Source organism: Acipenser ruthenus, chromosome 25, assembly GCF_902713425.1.
Source record: "Acipenser ruthenus chromosome 25, fAciRut3.2 maternal haplotype, whole genome shotgun sequence".
NCBI classification, from domain to species: Eukaryota; Metazoa; Chordata; class Actinopteri; order Acipenseriformes; family Acipenseridae; genus Acipenser; species Acipenser ruthenus.
In genome coordinates, this window is record NC_081213.1 from 3,920,906 (window position 1) to 3,936,300 (window position 15,395).

At 38.0% G+C, this 15,395-nt stretch overlaps 1 protein-coding gene across 1 annotated transcript; it reads left to right on the forward strand.

Moving 5' to 3' along the window:
* The first annotated feature begins 1,111 nt into the window (after positions 1-1,111).
* On the forward strand, positions 1,112-11,120 carry LOC117414159 (ribonuclease ZC3H12A-like). The gene is made up of 6 exons (XM_034023922.3): positions 1,112-1,274; positions 3,101-3,733; positions 6,721-6,860; positions 7,469-7,703; positions 8,238-8,344; positions 8,736-11,120. The coding sequence occupies exons 2-6, from the start codon at positions 3,144-3,146 to the stop codon at positions 9,812-9,814; spliced, it is 2,151 nt and encodes a 716-aa protein (XP_033879813.3). The 5' UTR covers positions 1,112-1,274; positions 3,101-3,143; the 3' UTR covers positions 9,815-11,120.
* The last annotated feature ends 4,275 nt before the right edge of the window (positions 11,121-15,395 follow it).

The following is a 15,395-nucleotide window of genomic DNA, read 5'->3' on the forward strand; positions in this document are numbered from 1 at the left end:
ACTAATACATACCATAGTCTGTATGTCAAAACATTGTAATACTGTACAGCAACTTACTTACCTGTAAACCTTTTAATCATATGCTTCTATTGCCCAAAGTGATATTAAGTGGTGATATTATGTGGTGTGTTAAAGGCGCACTTGGCTGTAATATAGATGAGTAATAAGGAAATGCATTCATGAATGTTGCACTCCTTAAAGATTTACAGGAAATCAGGAGGAGAAGAATTAGCAAACAGCAGCAGTGCAGGTACCCTGGGCTGAATTCCCCATATCCCCTGAAATGCCCTTCTTTTAAGTTATACACCCACATCCACAATGACAATGAATGTAATTTAAAGGCAAAAGGAAAATGTGAAAAAAGAAGTGCACACATGACGAGTTGGAGTAAATAGTTTTGAGAATTCAGCCCTACACATTTAATATATAAGCATATAACATGTTATGTGTGTCGGCACATTCTCTGTAATAAGTTTTTCTAACTGCAGAAATCTCCAAATGAGTTCCTGGCTTAACCAGTATTATAATGTAAACACTTGTACACCCTTAATTTGCCTATAAGGGCATCGATGTGAGACATAAAACTGAGGTCCTATTGCAAATAACTCTGCAGTTGTTGATGCATAGTTCGTCCCCAAGTCTCTGTAAATCGCTCTGGATAAAACCGCCTGCTCGTTTTTGATTCTGTTTTTTTCAGAGAATGTCACTGCTGGATTACATGTATTCACATTACAAATAATTACGATGACTATATATATATATATATATATATATATATATATATATATATATATATATATATATATATATATATATAAGTAATCTCGATCACAAAATATAGGATTACAAAATGTTGTTTTACCATTTGTGTGTATAATTACATTAATTACATTGTTTAAATTCCACACACAATACATGCAATCTAAATAAAATAGGAAAACTAAGTAATGCAGAACATACACCACCACCACCTCATAGTGCACAGTTCTGATTTCCAGAAAGAGGCTCAGCATACAATAAAACTCCTTCGTTTTGACTTTGGACAGACTTTATGTACCCTATAAACCAGGAAGTAAAGGTCGTCCAGAAATGTTGTTTTCTGGCGTGTGGTTTCCTGGCAACAGTGCAGAGACAGTGAGCGTAAATGAGTCACTGCCCAGGTATAAAATGCAGCAGGGCGAGGCAGATTGAAAAATACTTTGTTACAGAGTGGAATGCACAGAGGAGAAGCATGCCCGTACGTACACGGAGACTTGCTCCGTAAACAACGGGTGGTAAGTTTTGTGTGTTTAATTTATACTGTTACTATCGGTAAAGAAATCTTCATGTTACTTGAGTTGCTATAACCTGCGCTTGGTTTTACAACTAGCTTTTACTCAAACTGCCTTCACTAAAATCTTAAAAGCGTCACATTCGTGAAATTGTTGGGAACTTCTTTGGTATGTTGAGTTAAGGTGTTGATGTTTGCGTTTTTTTTTTGTTTTTTTTTTTAAAAGCAGTGTTAATGTTATGACAATTCAACTACAAAAAGCTTGTTATGTTTAGCTGTGACAGACTACAAGTTTTTTTTAAGTGCATTTTTACTTACCCGTGATAACGCCCTTGTAGATTTTCACTCGGGCTGTACTAGTGTAAATGTTTAATTACTTAGCTTTGTAGTGTTATAAAGCGATACATCGTCACAATGTGGTACGCGTACCAAACCTTGATCCGTGTAATGTTAGAAAATGATATGCTGTCACATTGAAAGTGGTACGCTGTGAGATTTTTGGTACAGGTGTCATCAATTGCGATGTGATGTGTTTTCCTATTGTCAAACAGAGTTACATTTACCATTAATTATACAGTTTTTTGTTTGTTTGTTTTTTGCAAAGCATTAATTTTACTTTTTTTTTTGTAAACTTAAACTGGAGATAAAAAATAAAGACAGTTAACACTTTTTATAAGCAGGATAATATATTTAAAAAAAACACTATGTTGTTGGTGCCCAACGGTACATGATACATTTGACCCTCTGCTCCTTATATGCTCATTAGTTTTGCTAACACTGTGTATGGAAGTTTGTGTACTGTAGCTATAAGCATTAACAATTGGATACTATTAATACAGAAAACAGTACAGTACTATAGCACCGAACTGGGAAATTGTCATCAATAAATGCCTTTAGGTTAAGAGAACAGAAATGTATTATCATGATTGAATATATATATTATATATAACCTTGTGTGCCTATATCCAAGGGTGAACTTTTGCATGAATTTAAACCCTTGCACGTGCGTGCAGGTGAGTTGAGGCAGAAGACAGTTAAAACCAAAACAAGGGTACACTATAAAACATCTCAAAAAACATAATATGCATATGTACCAGTCTGTGAACAGTTGCAAAGTTCAGAGACTATGTTCAAAGTATCTGAAGTAATTGCTACAGCTGTGCCTGGACGTGCTTGCTTTCGAAACCACTGCAATTTCACGTCTTAAGCTCCTTTCACACCTGGGTGCGGTCCAGGGTCACAATCCTGCATAGTGTGAAACCACGTACCTGGGGTCATACCCTGGATTATCCCTGTTCCAACGACCCAATAACAAACAGCCACGCCTGCGTGAATGTTTCACAAAATGATATCGTAGAAGTCTACTGGAAGCCATAATAGCAGTACAGTAGTTTAGATTTTAAAATTGCACATTTTTCAATTTGTCAGTTTAAGTATATGGAAAACTACAAAGCGGTATGTAATTCAATATGTTAAATTGACATTGTTCAGCAGGTTTTATTCAAGTTTATGAAGCAAAATGTGTTCCTTCTATGAGATGGTGCAAAACATTTGGCCATAACTGTATAATATGCATGTAGAAAATCTTCTGTCACCTTTTCTTGAATTCCCAAGTATATTGCATGAAATTTAGTTTGGTAGTATTAACAGAGCTCCCAATTGACATCAATTCACATCACAAAACTTTTACACAATTTCTAGTCTCTGCTAGAGAGAAACCCTGGACTGAATGGCAGTGGGGTGTTCAGGTCAGGATTGAGGTGGGAAAGCTCTGGTGACACATACATATGTGAATGATGAATATTGACTTGTAGTCTTTGTCTGTTGCAGAACCAGAGTGTGACGCAAGGCAATAACCTGTGTGGAGGAAGCTATGAATCTAGACAGCATTCAATACAAGCCAAACCCTGCAGAGGATTTCCCCAGTTGGTCTGGAAAGCCTCTAGCCCGAACATTGAACTCTGCTGAGACTTGCCCTTCCTTATGGAACACAGACTTCAAAGAACCCTCTTTAAGTGATGAGCCAAGCATGAACAGCCTTGCTGTCCCAGCCAGATCTCAGAAAGGAGCACACATGAATGATAGGGTGAACAGAGACCACTGCCAGTCTCCCAGAGAGGGGCAGGGGTGTGTGGATGCAGCGCTGCTAGATCCTAACGAGCTTCAGATGCAGGTGGGTTTTTTCTGTAAACTCGGCTACTCCCCAGATGAGATCAGAGCTGTACTCCAGAAACTGGGCTTGAATGCAGACACGAACACTGTGTTGGGGGAGCTGGTCCGGTCTGGGGCCACAGCCTCGGAAAGGGAGATGGTCCCAACAAACCCTCCAGGACCTGCAGTGGTGTCCCGAGGGGAGAATTCTCCAACCATGCCAGGTACACCGCCCCCACCACAAGAGGATGAAAGGGACGAGGGAAGTCTTTTAAGACCGGTGGTTATTGATGGGAGCAACGTGGCTATGAGGTACAGTATGTGAATATTACCAGATGTATTTCTGTTGGAAATTCTATAAATTCCCTGAAATATCTGCATTTATTTTTGTATGAAATGAGTACAAGTGCAAGAAATATCACTGCAAAGAGCAGAATAACAGTTAGGTAGAGATGCACAGGGTTAGCAGCATCATTTGTATTCAGGCTGTATTATCATCTCTAACACATCGCTTTCTTTATATTTAAACATCAGACAGCTGTATTTTATTATAACGTTGCTTAATAAAAGCTACAGTAATACAACGTTGTGTGGTCCGTACAAGAGGTAAGCGACTGCAGCAGGATGGCCCACTTATTCTCAAAGTAGTTTTTGTCATTTGACAGTTTTCAAAACATTTTTGGTAGGTGAAGAAATATGTTTTTTGTAAACTCCAGACGTAATAGTCATTTGTAACAACATTGGAAGCTTGCTTTTGCAATGTCCCGTTTTACTGTAGACATAAATCAAATAACATTTGTCAGAGTGTTTAAAATACATTATTTTAATGTTTTTTCTATATGTGTTATTACTTGTAGCGTGACATTGCAACTCCCCATTGAGATCAAACCAAGACTTTTTAAAGAGACCACAGTGCATTTTCATTGTAGGTTAAACACTTTATTTTTAACAATATATTTTTGACTAGCCTTCAGTAGGGCCACCCTTAAAGACTGTAAAGTGGCACGAGATTGAAAAGGATTAGGGTGGAAGAGCCAGGAACAATTTGCAGTTGGAGGATACTAAACAACACAAAAAATATATATATATAATCTCTCTTTCTCATTTTCTTCTCCCGTAGTTCTGCTCATTGTTCCTTGATGGTTAACCCAGTCAAGGCTCTGAATGCCTCACTGCTCAACCCATATTTCTAGTATGCAAATCGCCATGCAAATCAGCATAGCATTTCCTTGTCTGGGAATTTTTCACAGTGTTTTGTGTCAGATGAACTGCAGCTTCAATAGTACTGGAGACGCAATACTTGGCTTGCTGGGTGTGAAACGGAAACACCTTCTATTATCTGAAAGGTTACAGTTTCATGGTTTCTGCCTTTTTCAGCACAAAGAATCACTTGGAGAATGTACATGGCCCCAGTATTTTGTTTTTATCAGTTTTGTTTTATTTTTAAAGAGTAAATGGGTTCAAATGTCGTAATAATTGCTTTTTCTTAATGGTAATTTTATTCTGTGCAGTGCTGGATTCTGTCACTCCAATATTGATTTAGTATCAATTTTCTCTAGATCTGTCTTTTACCTGGCCTTGAACTTGTATCTAATTATAGTGCCACTGTCCCAACTGACAAGAAAGCATATTCAGATTTGTCACGCTTCACCAATATATCACGTAATCATCATTCATTGCTACACAATAAATTGTTTCACCACCCCTACTTAGTTTGTCTCGCTACATAGATTGAAGCACACCTTTGCTGGCAAAAGGACCATTAAACTTATCTCTCTGCATATACAGTAAATCCCGAAAAGTGTCCCTTTCAATTCCCTGACCTGTGTTCCATAAATACCATTGTACTTTTGTATCTTGCTTTGAAGTACATGATCAGTCAGTAAAATGAGGTCTGCTGGTCTTCTAACTTGAATAACATGTGACATGAAAGGTTTAGGAAACTTGGCAATGCCTGTATAAGGTAAATGTTTAACCAGGGGGCTGATAAGTATGTAAATATCTGAGCCAAATGAGTGGCAGTTATAAAGGAGGCCATAAAGGTTTATCACAAACAAACGTCATACTGTGACCTGTACTAGCTGGATGTACTAGCAATTATGGTGTGAAAAAAGGAGGACATTTACCTGGTAACAGGAGGTTTCAGCTTCCTGTTGCATAACATGTGGCCTGTGTCAATGTTAATGTTTCAAGCTCCAAAGTCATTCATGTGGGCACTCTGTTCCCTTTGTCCACTTTAGGATTTCATAGTTCGGTTTCATGTTTGTGTTTAGTAAACCATTAATTTATTTCTGACCAGCAAGTGAAAGAAGATAAATACTTAAGTCCATGATACTGTTTTTATTCCTCTTATGCGGGCACACATATATAGAGTTTAGCAATAAACTACCAGGGACAGTAATTCTATAATACATATTTATATTTGTAGGGAACTGTTTTTTGATTTATACAGTTGCTGTTTTTTTTTATTATTTTGTTTCTCTGCCTTTACAGCAACTTCAAAATAGACATTACGTTGTGCATTTAAATATGGATACTGTAATTTAGTGGCAGTTAAAAAGGGGCTTTTTTACAGTTTTTTTTTTTACTTTGAAAAAATCTTGACGTGAGGTGTTTGCTTGAAAATCTTACCCTGGTTACACCCATCATTTTGCACAGCAAAGCCAAAAGATACAGAAACACCACCCAGGAAAGAATAGAATGCAAAAAAAAAAAAGCCAGCCAAAAAGTCGTGCGACCGGGATCTGCAACAGCTGAGAATGATCAGCCAAGCTGAATTTATCTCCCTTGGTTCACCAGAAAGTTGCAATACTGGAGAGACTAGAAATCTCCCTGAGCAACTGTCGTGCAATTTGAAGTACGAACCAACTTTGAGTGCTTTATGTGCTGGAAAGAGAGTCAGTTTCCAATTTACACAATTAATTCAGCATTTCCAATGCTGTGCCAGCATGGTTTAATTAAAACGTGGAGCTAATGGACTCTCTGTTCACCACCTGCAGAAGAGGGGTGCTCTACAGTGTTGTAAGCATCACAAAGGGAACATGGAGCAATATATGTTTGGATTCAATTAACACATCTTCATTGCAGACTTAATACAATTACTGCATTACTGTAAGCACTTGGACCTTTGAGCCTATGTTTTATTTGGTTCCATTTAACAATTAAGGACATGGTTGAAATAAAGGTCTAGAGTGGAAGGGCCATATTTTACCACTATCCCATAAAAAGTGATTGTTGTCCTTGTCAACCTGTTGGAAATTTGATTTATTTTTGTTATTTAATTTTTTTTTTTTTTTCAGCCATGGGAATAAAGAGGTCTTTTCCTGCCGTGGGATCCTGCTAGCTGTAAACTATTTTATAGACCAGGGACACACTGATATCACAGTCTTTGTACCATCATGGAGAAAGGAACAACCTAGGCCAGATGTCCCCATCACTGGTGAGCAATAATAAGAGTGAGCTAAAGGGACACATTACACACAAAAGAAATAACAAGTAGAAGCAGTCAGTAAATATATTGCCATAAGAGGCTTCTTAGGTATAGCAATAAACAAGGAAAACATTATCTAGTGTGGGGAAACCCCAGACGGAAACAGCTTTTGATAAAGTATTTGAACAGGGAGTTTCTTGATCTGTGTATCTTAATCTATTCAATAGGGATATATATTTTTTTTTTTCCCCACCATTTCCTTATTGCTTTTTTTGCCAGCAGAAGAACAATGTAATCTTATTAACAAAAATGTGTCTGTGTGATGCAATTCTGCTCTTCTGGTTTCGTGTAAATGACACATACAATTATCTTTCAAAACTAAAACTGTAACATTCATAGAGTTAGCAAGCAATATATTTACAACTGATTGACAAGAACTATTTTCCACACCATGCTCGGTATTGTTAGCGAACATCAGATTCACGCCATCCTTTTTAAAGCCAATTTAGGTTTGAAACAAGTCACAAATATCAGATTCTGAACCCCGCTGCAGTCATTTTAGTTCTTCAATTCCATTTTCATTTATTTGCATCTTATTTATTTTGTTTTTCTTTTAGACCAGCATATTCTCAGAGAACTTGAGAAGAAGAAAATCATGGTGTTCACGCCATCGCGACGGGTCGGTGGGAAGCGGGTCGTCTGTTATGACGATCGATTCATTGTCAAGCTGGCCTGCGAATCTGATGGCATCATCGTGTCAAACGACACCTATAGAGACTTGCAGAGCGAACGCCAAGAATGGAAGCGATTCATTGAGGAGCGCCTGCTGATGTATTCATTTGTCAATGACAAGTAAGAGATGTGTAATATGACTTGCATTACTGCAATCAAACCGTATAGACTGGAACTGTGGAAACTGACTCATTGCTAAGCTGTCCAAACATTTTGGCTAATAGGGGCGTGACCTCTACAAGCCAAGATGTGCGTGTGTGTTTTTTTTTTTTTTAATAAAACAAAAGCTTGATGGCACCACCTTAGACGCTGCACTATTTTGTGCTTGGTAAATATTTAATAATAATAATAATAATAATAATAATAATAATAAAAAAAAAACATTTTATTGCATTTTTGCCATACCTTGTATTGAAAACCATACATTTTCCTTGCAGTCTTTTCAAACCATGAATATCTTGAATGACTTTGTAAACCTGAACCAGTAAACAGGGTTTCGTTAGAGGTTTAATCTTTGATCTGCTTTTGACTGAACTCTTAATTACAATAAATGTGGGTACAGAGTTAGTACCCAAAAATGCTATTGCCCATTTCTCAAACATAGAGATCTGAAACTACGGCATAGCTAAGTTGCCTGTAATTTGTTCTTTGCAGGTTTATGCCTCCCGATGATCCACTTGGACGGCATGGTCCTAGCCTGGATAATTTTCTGAGGAAGAAACCACTTGTACAAGAACAAAAACGACAACACTGCCCCTACGGTAAGAACCTTGGTAATTTAGATGTGCATGCTTTAAGTCATGTCTATATACCAAATAACCCAGTTGTCAAAAGGATTGAATATTGGTGGCTGCTTATTCATGGTGTCTCTGATTTTTTTGTATTGAGAATAAAATCCTTTTGGGGTTTACTGGCTGGTGAGAACAGGTGACCTGCTTAGTTCAGGTGTCCATTTAAGCCTAATTCACTGTCTGTGAATGAGCTGAAAAATCAAAACTAAACACACTCCTAGTAGCATTTAGTCTGTTTCCTACCTGTTTTATATCAGAATAAGCAGGGAAATGTTGACGTGGTGCAAAAACTAGTGCAAGCTTTATGATTTCTGCAGTTTGTATACAATAATCCTATATTTTATATCATTGGTTCCATCAGGCAAAAAATGCACTTATGGAATCAAGTGTAAATTCTACCACCCAGAGCGGATTAACCAGTCACAGAGATCTGTGGCTGATGAGCTCCGGGCTAACGCTAAGCTTTCTACAACCAGGGCTATGAGTCACTCTAGCCCTCTGAAGGATGAGAAGAAGCCAATCTTGTCAAGGAAATCCTCCCAACCTGATATGCTCTCGATGGCATCCCTGGAGCAGGAAATGGAACAGAAGCTGATGCTGGAGCGAAGAAACGCTCTGCAGAAAGGGCACATCACTGAGAATTCACTCCTGGTAAAAGGGGCCACTTTATCTAAGAGGCCTTCCAAAAAGGTGGCTTTTAACCAGTGCAGCCACCAATCCCCAACAAAAATGGACTCTTTCCCCTGCCCTTCACAAGAACCTTTGGATTCAGGCCTGGGATCCTACGAGAGCCAGTATTCTGAAATGATGCCCAGGGGACCACAGGGACACTGTGAGCATTACCATCCAGAGCAAAGGGGATCTGGCAGGTACAGCAACTGTTCCAATAGTCGGCCCGTTTACCAGCACTCTCAGAGCCTGGATCAGCATGACAGCTATCAGCAGTACAACTGTTCTCAAAAACCAATGACTGCCGGAGCTAGCTTCCATCAATATAACCCAGAGCTACCAAACTCCAGGTCTTCTAACGTGATGGGTCACGGGGGACATTGCTATCCAGGGTACGGGAGGCCAGTGTACCAGGGTGTGGTGGGTCCTTACAGCCTTCCAGATGACTACAACCCAGGCTCTGTGCACCCCCAGCGGGAATACTGGTCAGATCCGTTTCAAGTGGCTGCTCATGGCAGATCAAGCAGCCTACAGGATCACCAAAGGTTCCAGCAGCATTTACCAAGCGCAGTGTACAATGATCAGCAATCGCACCAGTGGCCCCAGCAAGATCCCTATACCAAAGAACGGGAGGATGTCCGTAAAAAGTTGCTGGCCATCTTTAACCCCCATCAGGTGGACAAGGCCATGAGCATGTTCCCAAACCTGTTCGACCCCCAGAGCCTTGCTGCTGAAATCCTCACGCTCAAGTCAAGGGGCGAGCTGATGTAAAACAAAGCACTTCCCTCCAGCTGTGCCAATTAGGGGGTGTTCTGAACTGGTTTTAGTAAATGAATGCACTATCCCAAAACTTGGATGTGTGATCCTAAAATATATAACTTGCTTTGAAAATGGTCCTTTTCAATACAAAGGTTCAATGCAAGGATTGTAAGCCATTTCATATGATGTTCCAGGTAGCAATCGCATGTATCTTGCCACTCTACTGTACATTTGAGCACTTCAGATGAAAAATTTCTTCTAGGCCTAAAGTAAGGAAACTTATGAGGCCAGAGGTGGTTGTCTGTTGGTACATATTGTATCTCTTCTGATTTTATATCATGTATCTTTGCAAACCATGCCACGACAGCATAAACTTGAGGTAAACATTTCTGATTTTTGGTGTATTTCAGAAAAAAGCTATAGTTTCTGCTATCCATTAGATTTGCTGTATTTGCATATATTAATAAGCTTTTTGGCATACAGATAAGTGGCTAGTAGGAAAGAAGTAATTAGCAGAAGCAACTATAATATGGTGGGGTCTTCATTAATGGATATTAATACTGGCACCCTAGAAAGTGTACCTACTTAATTGAGGGCATTTTTACCCATTTTATTAAAGTCAGTGGTATTTAAAGCTAAGGCAGTTTATATAATAATAAAATACATCTGTGTTTCATAAACATTAATGTGCCAAAAAATGAATTTCTTTGACGCTAATATGTGTTTGCATAAAAAATGTTTATCATGGATGTGTGTTGAAACTGGCTATATTGGCACTGTGTGTCTTGGTGTTGGCCACAAATAAGTTACCTAATGAACATAAATACAATTTGTTCAGTTGTGAAGCATTACATAACGGTAATGGTTTCATTCAAGTAAGCAAACTGCTTTTTAAAACGAAATATGAATACAAAAAATGCTATTGTAATTATTATCTTTTGGAGAATATATGTAAGTGTATAGACTATCTTAAAGGTTGTTATGAGATCACTAGTTCTCAGGTTCTTTTAAAGCATAGCAATTATAAAGAAACTGTTTGTTTCTTTGTTTTTTTTACAGTTTACAGATGTACGTGTTACCTTAACAGTTAAACAGAAGTAAACGCCTTTTCCAGAAAAAATGTATTTCTGGATTAATACTCAATGCCATTTTAAATCTTTGCCATGTATTAAAAAAAAAAAAAAAAATAGAGAGATTAAGAAGTGGTCTGTATAATGTATGCACTTTGCATGTTCTGTGTTTAAGTTTGCTGTTGCGATTAGGTGTTTTGTAAAGCAGATGTTACACATTTATAAATAAATTCTTCTTGAAATAGCAACATACTGTCTTTCAATTTTTTTGTTGTGCAAAACACTTCATTTACGAGAATCAACCGTTCTTGTAATATAGGTGTGAGTGTTACTTAGTCATACCCCACAGGCGTTTAAAGTGTTTTTACCGGTCTGGTAAGGTAATTATCTCCCCCTATTCATTCGTGCTGAACCATCACGGTTTTGCCATGGTTTATGTAAATCAATGGAAAATGAGCACCACTTAAACCAAAGGATCAATATTTATACAGATATCAACACTGGAACATGCAAACCAAAGAAAACATTGTGTAATTTTTCAATCTCTATATGCCATGTTTCCCAAAGGTATTTATTATTGATAATAATATTCACAGGTGCTTATAGAAAACATTGATTTAATAAAGGCAGCAATACAAAAACATGCTTTAAAAAGTTTAAAGTGTTACATGCGTGGGTCGTCGCTGAATAATAATGAGGCAGACACAGAGCAGTGGGTGTTGACACGGCGCACAGGCGTGCAGATTTAATAACACAAATGGTGACACTAGGGTACCAGCAATGGTAGCCCTAGTGTCACTTTTAATAAAGAAAACAAATAAGTTTGCTTCACAAGGCGAGCACTAGCCTCATTAAAAGGAACCTACTACACTATGCAAACCCTCTCTCTACTGTTTGGGATCAACATCCCCTAAACTAACCTACTGCTGTTGCTCCCGAAGTCCCGGCCTCCCAGCGACTCGGGGTCGTTGTGGCGGTCCTGGCTGAGCAGAGCCTTCACAGGCAACGTCTTGCAGTTGAAGGGTTCCCCAGCAGTTATCCTGTGGAGCAGACACTCCCCTCCTTGGTGTCAACAAAGCACCCCTCTGTGTAGCATGTCGGTGCAGTCGCCTCGAGCTGTGGCGCAGACGCTTTTTGAGCTCCGCACAGCCTCCCAGGGCACGCCACCCAGCCAATCAACACCTCCCAATCAGCTCAGCGCCGGGCAACCCTAACTGCTCAATTGGTTGCCTAGCAACACATCTCCTGTTGCATGTCCCAGCTGCATTTTCGCAAGATTCAGCGACAGGGCTCTCCCTGTCAGTCTCTATAACATATAGCACTATGTATACAGCAACAGTCAAGAAATCGAAACAGGATACACATTTGTACTTTGATCACCAGATTTACCTTACAAGCCTGTCCAAAATCAGTTAATCGTAGAAAGAAAACAGTTCATAAACACAAGGTTATTGTTCTGTTCAACATGTACGTTATGTACACAGCAGCCTGACTGCACATGAGAGGAAGGACAGAAGCACGTGCATAAACTGGTTCTGTAAACATCTTGAGAAACATCTGTTCTCTGCTGACGTCTACAATGAACCCTGGGTTTTGTTGACATTTCTGAGGCAATAAACAAGACAATGCGTAATTTAAAACTATTTCAGGGACTTTTTTTTTTTTTTTAAAGGCACACGGAACATGTCTGCAGATCATCTCATTGAAATCACCTTGAAAGGCTGCTGGTATAAACAGTACTGAGAGATAACATTGTCACTGTAGACTGAAGCTAAAAACACACTAGACGAGGGTAAAGCAGGTTTTCTATTAGACTGGTACTAAATGTTCCAGGAGCATTCACACATTGGATTGCATCTGTGGTATAGAGAATGTGTCAATTCTCCCATTGCAAGACTGAACATTCATTTTGCAATCTGATAGTCATTTTTTTATGTTGCAATTTTTTTTTTTGCTGGAGGAGGGGATGGGGTTCAAATTGAAATTACTCATTGCAAGAGCAAGTCTGATCTTTTATGATTACTGATTGCACAAAAGTTAAAAACAAAGACGTCTCCAACTTCCCTGTGTCTCTTGGTTTCTAGATGTTTTTTGCTTTGGTATTTGTATGATGACGCTGCTTTCTTTAAAAAAAAAAAAAAAAAAAAAAAAAAAAAAATTGATCATATTCCAAAACTTTTAACAGCAGAGAGCAACCAACTGCATGTATGTTCTTGTAAATCATGTTTTATTACTTTGTCCAGCTTGCAACTGACACTGTCATTTTTCAGGTTACATATTTTCAGTACTCGGGCATTCCTTCTGTCTCTCTGTTTTTCATTTGAATTAATTTTAAGCCTCTAAACCAGTGGTTCCCAAACCAGTCTGAGGACTCACTGTGTCTGCTGGTTTTCATTCCAACTGAGCTCTCAATTACTTAACTAGAGCCTTAATTGCATTGATAATTTGCTGAATGAGAACTTTTTAATTGTTTTCAGCTCTTAACAGTTGTATATTTCAAGTTAGCTATAACATTTCATAAGTAACTTCAACTCTGCAACTGTTTAAGAGCTGAAAACAATTAAAAAGGTCTAATTAAGCTATGTATCAGTTCAATTAAGGGTCTAGTTAAGTAATTGAGAGCCCAGTTGGAATGCAAACCAGCAGACACAGTGGGTCCCCAGGACAGGGGTTGGGAAACAGTGCTCTAAACCAAGAAATGGAAATACAGTATATTACTGAGCAAGTCACGTCTATAAACATAAACACAAGATATTTGTCGAAGTAACATTCTGATAAAGGCTTCATCACCTTTTACCATTATTGATGTAGACACCTATAATCCAAAACTCTGAAAAAGCCATCAGAGAGTACTTTCAATTGATGTGTAAAACTTTGTAATAATTCTCAGTATCCCAGGTCAACATTAAGGCCATTTTCATATGAGAATGTCATGGAGATATTTAGCTATTAAGTAAGTATTAACGCTTTAGAAGTGCTGGTAACTCAATTTTAAAAAATGTTTAAAAATATTTTGTTTTCTTAATTACAAAAAGCGACAACCTTTATTTTTAGCACGGCATGATAAGGTTCCTTGTAATTGACAGAGCCTTCAAAGAGGCACATTAAATTAACATTGCGCTAATAGCTTTAATTTACGCATCAATCTATGTTCATCCTACTTATTGACAGAAAGCTAACGGGAAAACAACCTTACATCAACTGATTGCGGGAATCAATAGATGCCAGCAGTGCTTTTACTGGACAGGGAAACAGCATCAACCATTCACCCATATCAATGTCAGGCATAAGGCAACCTCCTCAGACTATAAAACAAGTACAGAGAGGTAGAAAAGGACATTTAGACGCTGCAGAAAGAAAAAGTGAACTAAAGCAGTAACCCCCTAGCTCTCAGTACAGAATTTCATAGATATTAATTCACACATTTGCTTGATTCACAGTTATATTGAGATTACACTTCAATGTAGAAGAACTGTTCACTAATTCACCACCCTCAAATTTTTCACGATTTATTTGACCTATATTTAGAAAACCCCACACTTGTCAAAGCGACTATTATTGGACCTTATTTTAATTATCTAGGCAGTGATTCTTAACAACACAGTCTATGTAGTATAATGATCTTTATCTTGCCTTTGTTCTGTGTGAACACTGCACCCTTTATTAAACTACCAACTCCACAACTCCACCCAGTGATGCAGCAGCATGTTTTTAATAATCTGACGTTGGGATTCTATATACTGGATACTGGAAACAGTGCCTTGTTTGCATTTCAAACAAACTTTCCAAACATTTTTCTTACCGGATCTAATTTTGGAATCTTTAAATTCATTCAACCCACAGACTGGGTGAACTGCACTTTTCCTAATTGTATCATGTTGCTAAGCAGATGCTAAGCCTAATATAAGGAAAACAACTGCCCGAATTCAGCTTCTTTAGGTTGACAGATATGTTCTTTTTCATACACTGTACTTATGTATATCGAATATAGGTGGAGTGGTTTTTACAAGTGGCTATTACACAATATAAACATGCTTTTTTTTTTTAACTATTATACTACTAAAAATAAGACAGGAGTAATGTACCATGCTCCACTGTGGATCAAATAAAATAACATTCATAATAATTTTTCATAATAATTATAATATTGCATATGTATTAATTTTTAGTGTTGGAAAAGCTTTTTCATAGATCCAAAACGCACTGATAAGACAAGTCAAGGTCACTCCTCTACCTGTGTGTGTGTGTGTGGAGCGTGTGTATTAGAATAAGGTAAAACGTGCATGGTCAATATCCAAATGACACATTTTGCTAAGACCTTAATAATAATATAATTGCAGCAATAAAGTCATTAAACCAAAGAAAATTATTTTGTTTCCATTGTAAGGCAACTAACCTATGTACTTAACGAGATCGGTGTGCACTCAGTGTATCATGTACAAATCTTATTTTCTGTTTGGTTATTTAAAATATGGTCCATGAGCTGTCATAAATGACTTTCAAATATTTGATTACTGGAATTT

What these genes read in the sequence shown, in the direction of transcription:
- LOC117414159 (XM_034023922.3), top strand. Translation starts at nt 3,144, where the DNA reads ATGAATCTAGACAGCATTCAATACAAGCCAAACCCTGCAGAGGATTTC. An exon ending in GGGAGCAACGTGGCTATGAG is followed by an intron (nt 3,734 to 6,720) that starts GTACAGTATGTG and finishes TTTTTTTTTCAG; the next exon opens with CCATGGGAATAAAGAGGTCT. An exon ending in GCCAGATGTCCCCATCACTG is followed by an intron (nt 6,861 to 7,468) that starts GTGAGCAATAAT and finishes TTTTTCTTTTAG; the next exon opens with ACCAGCATATTCTCAGAGAA.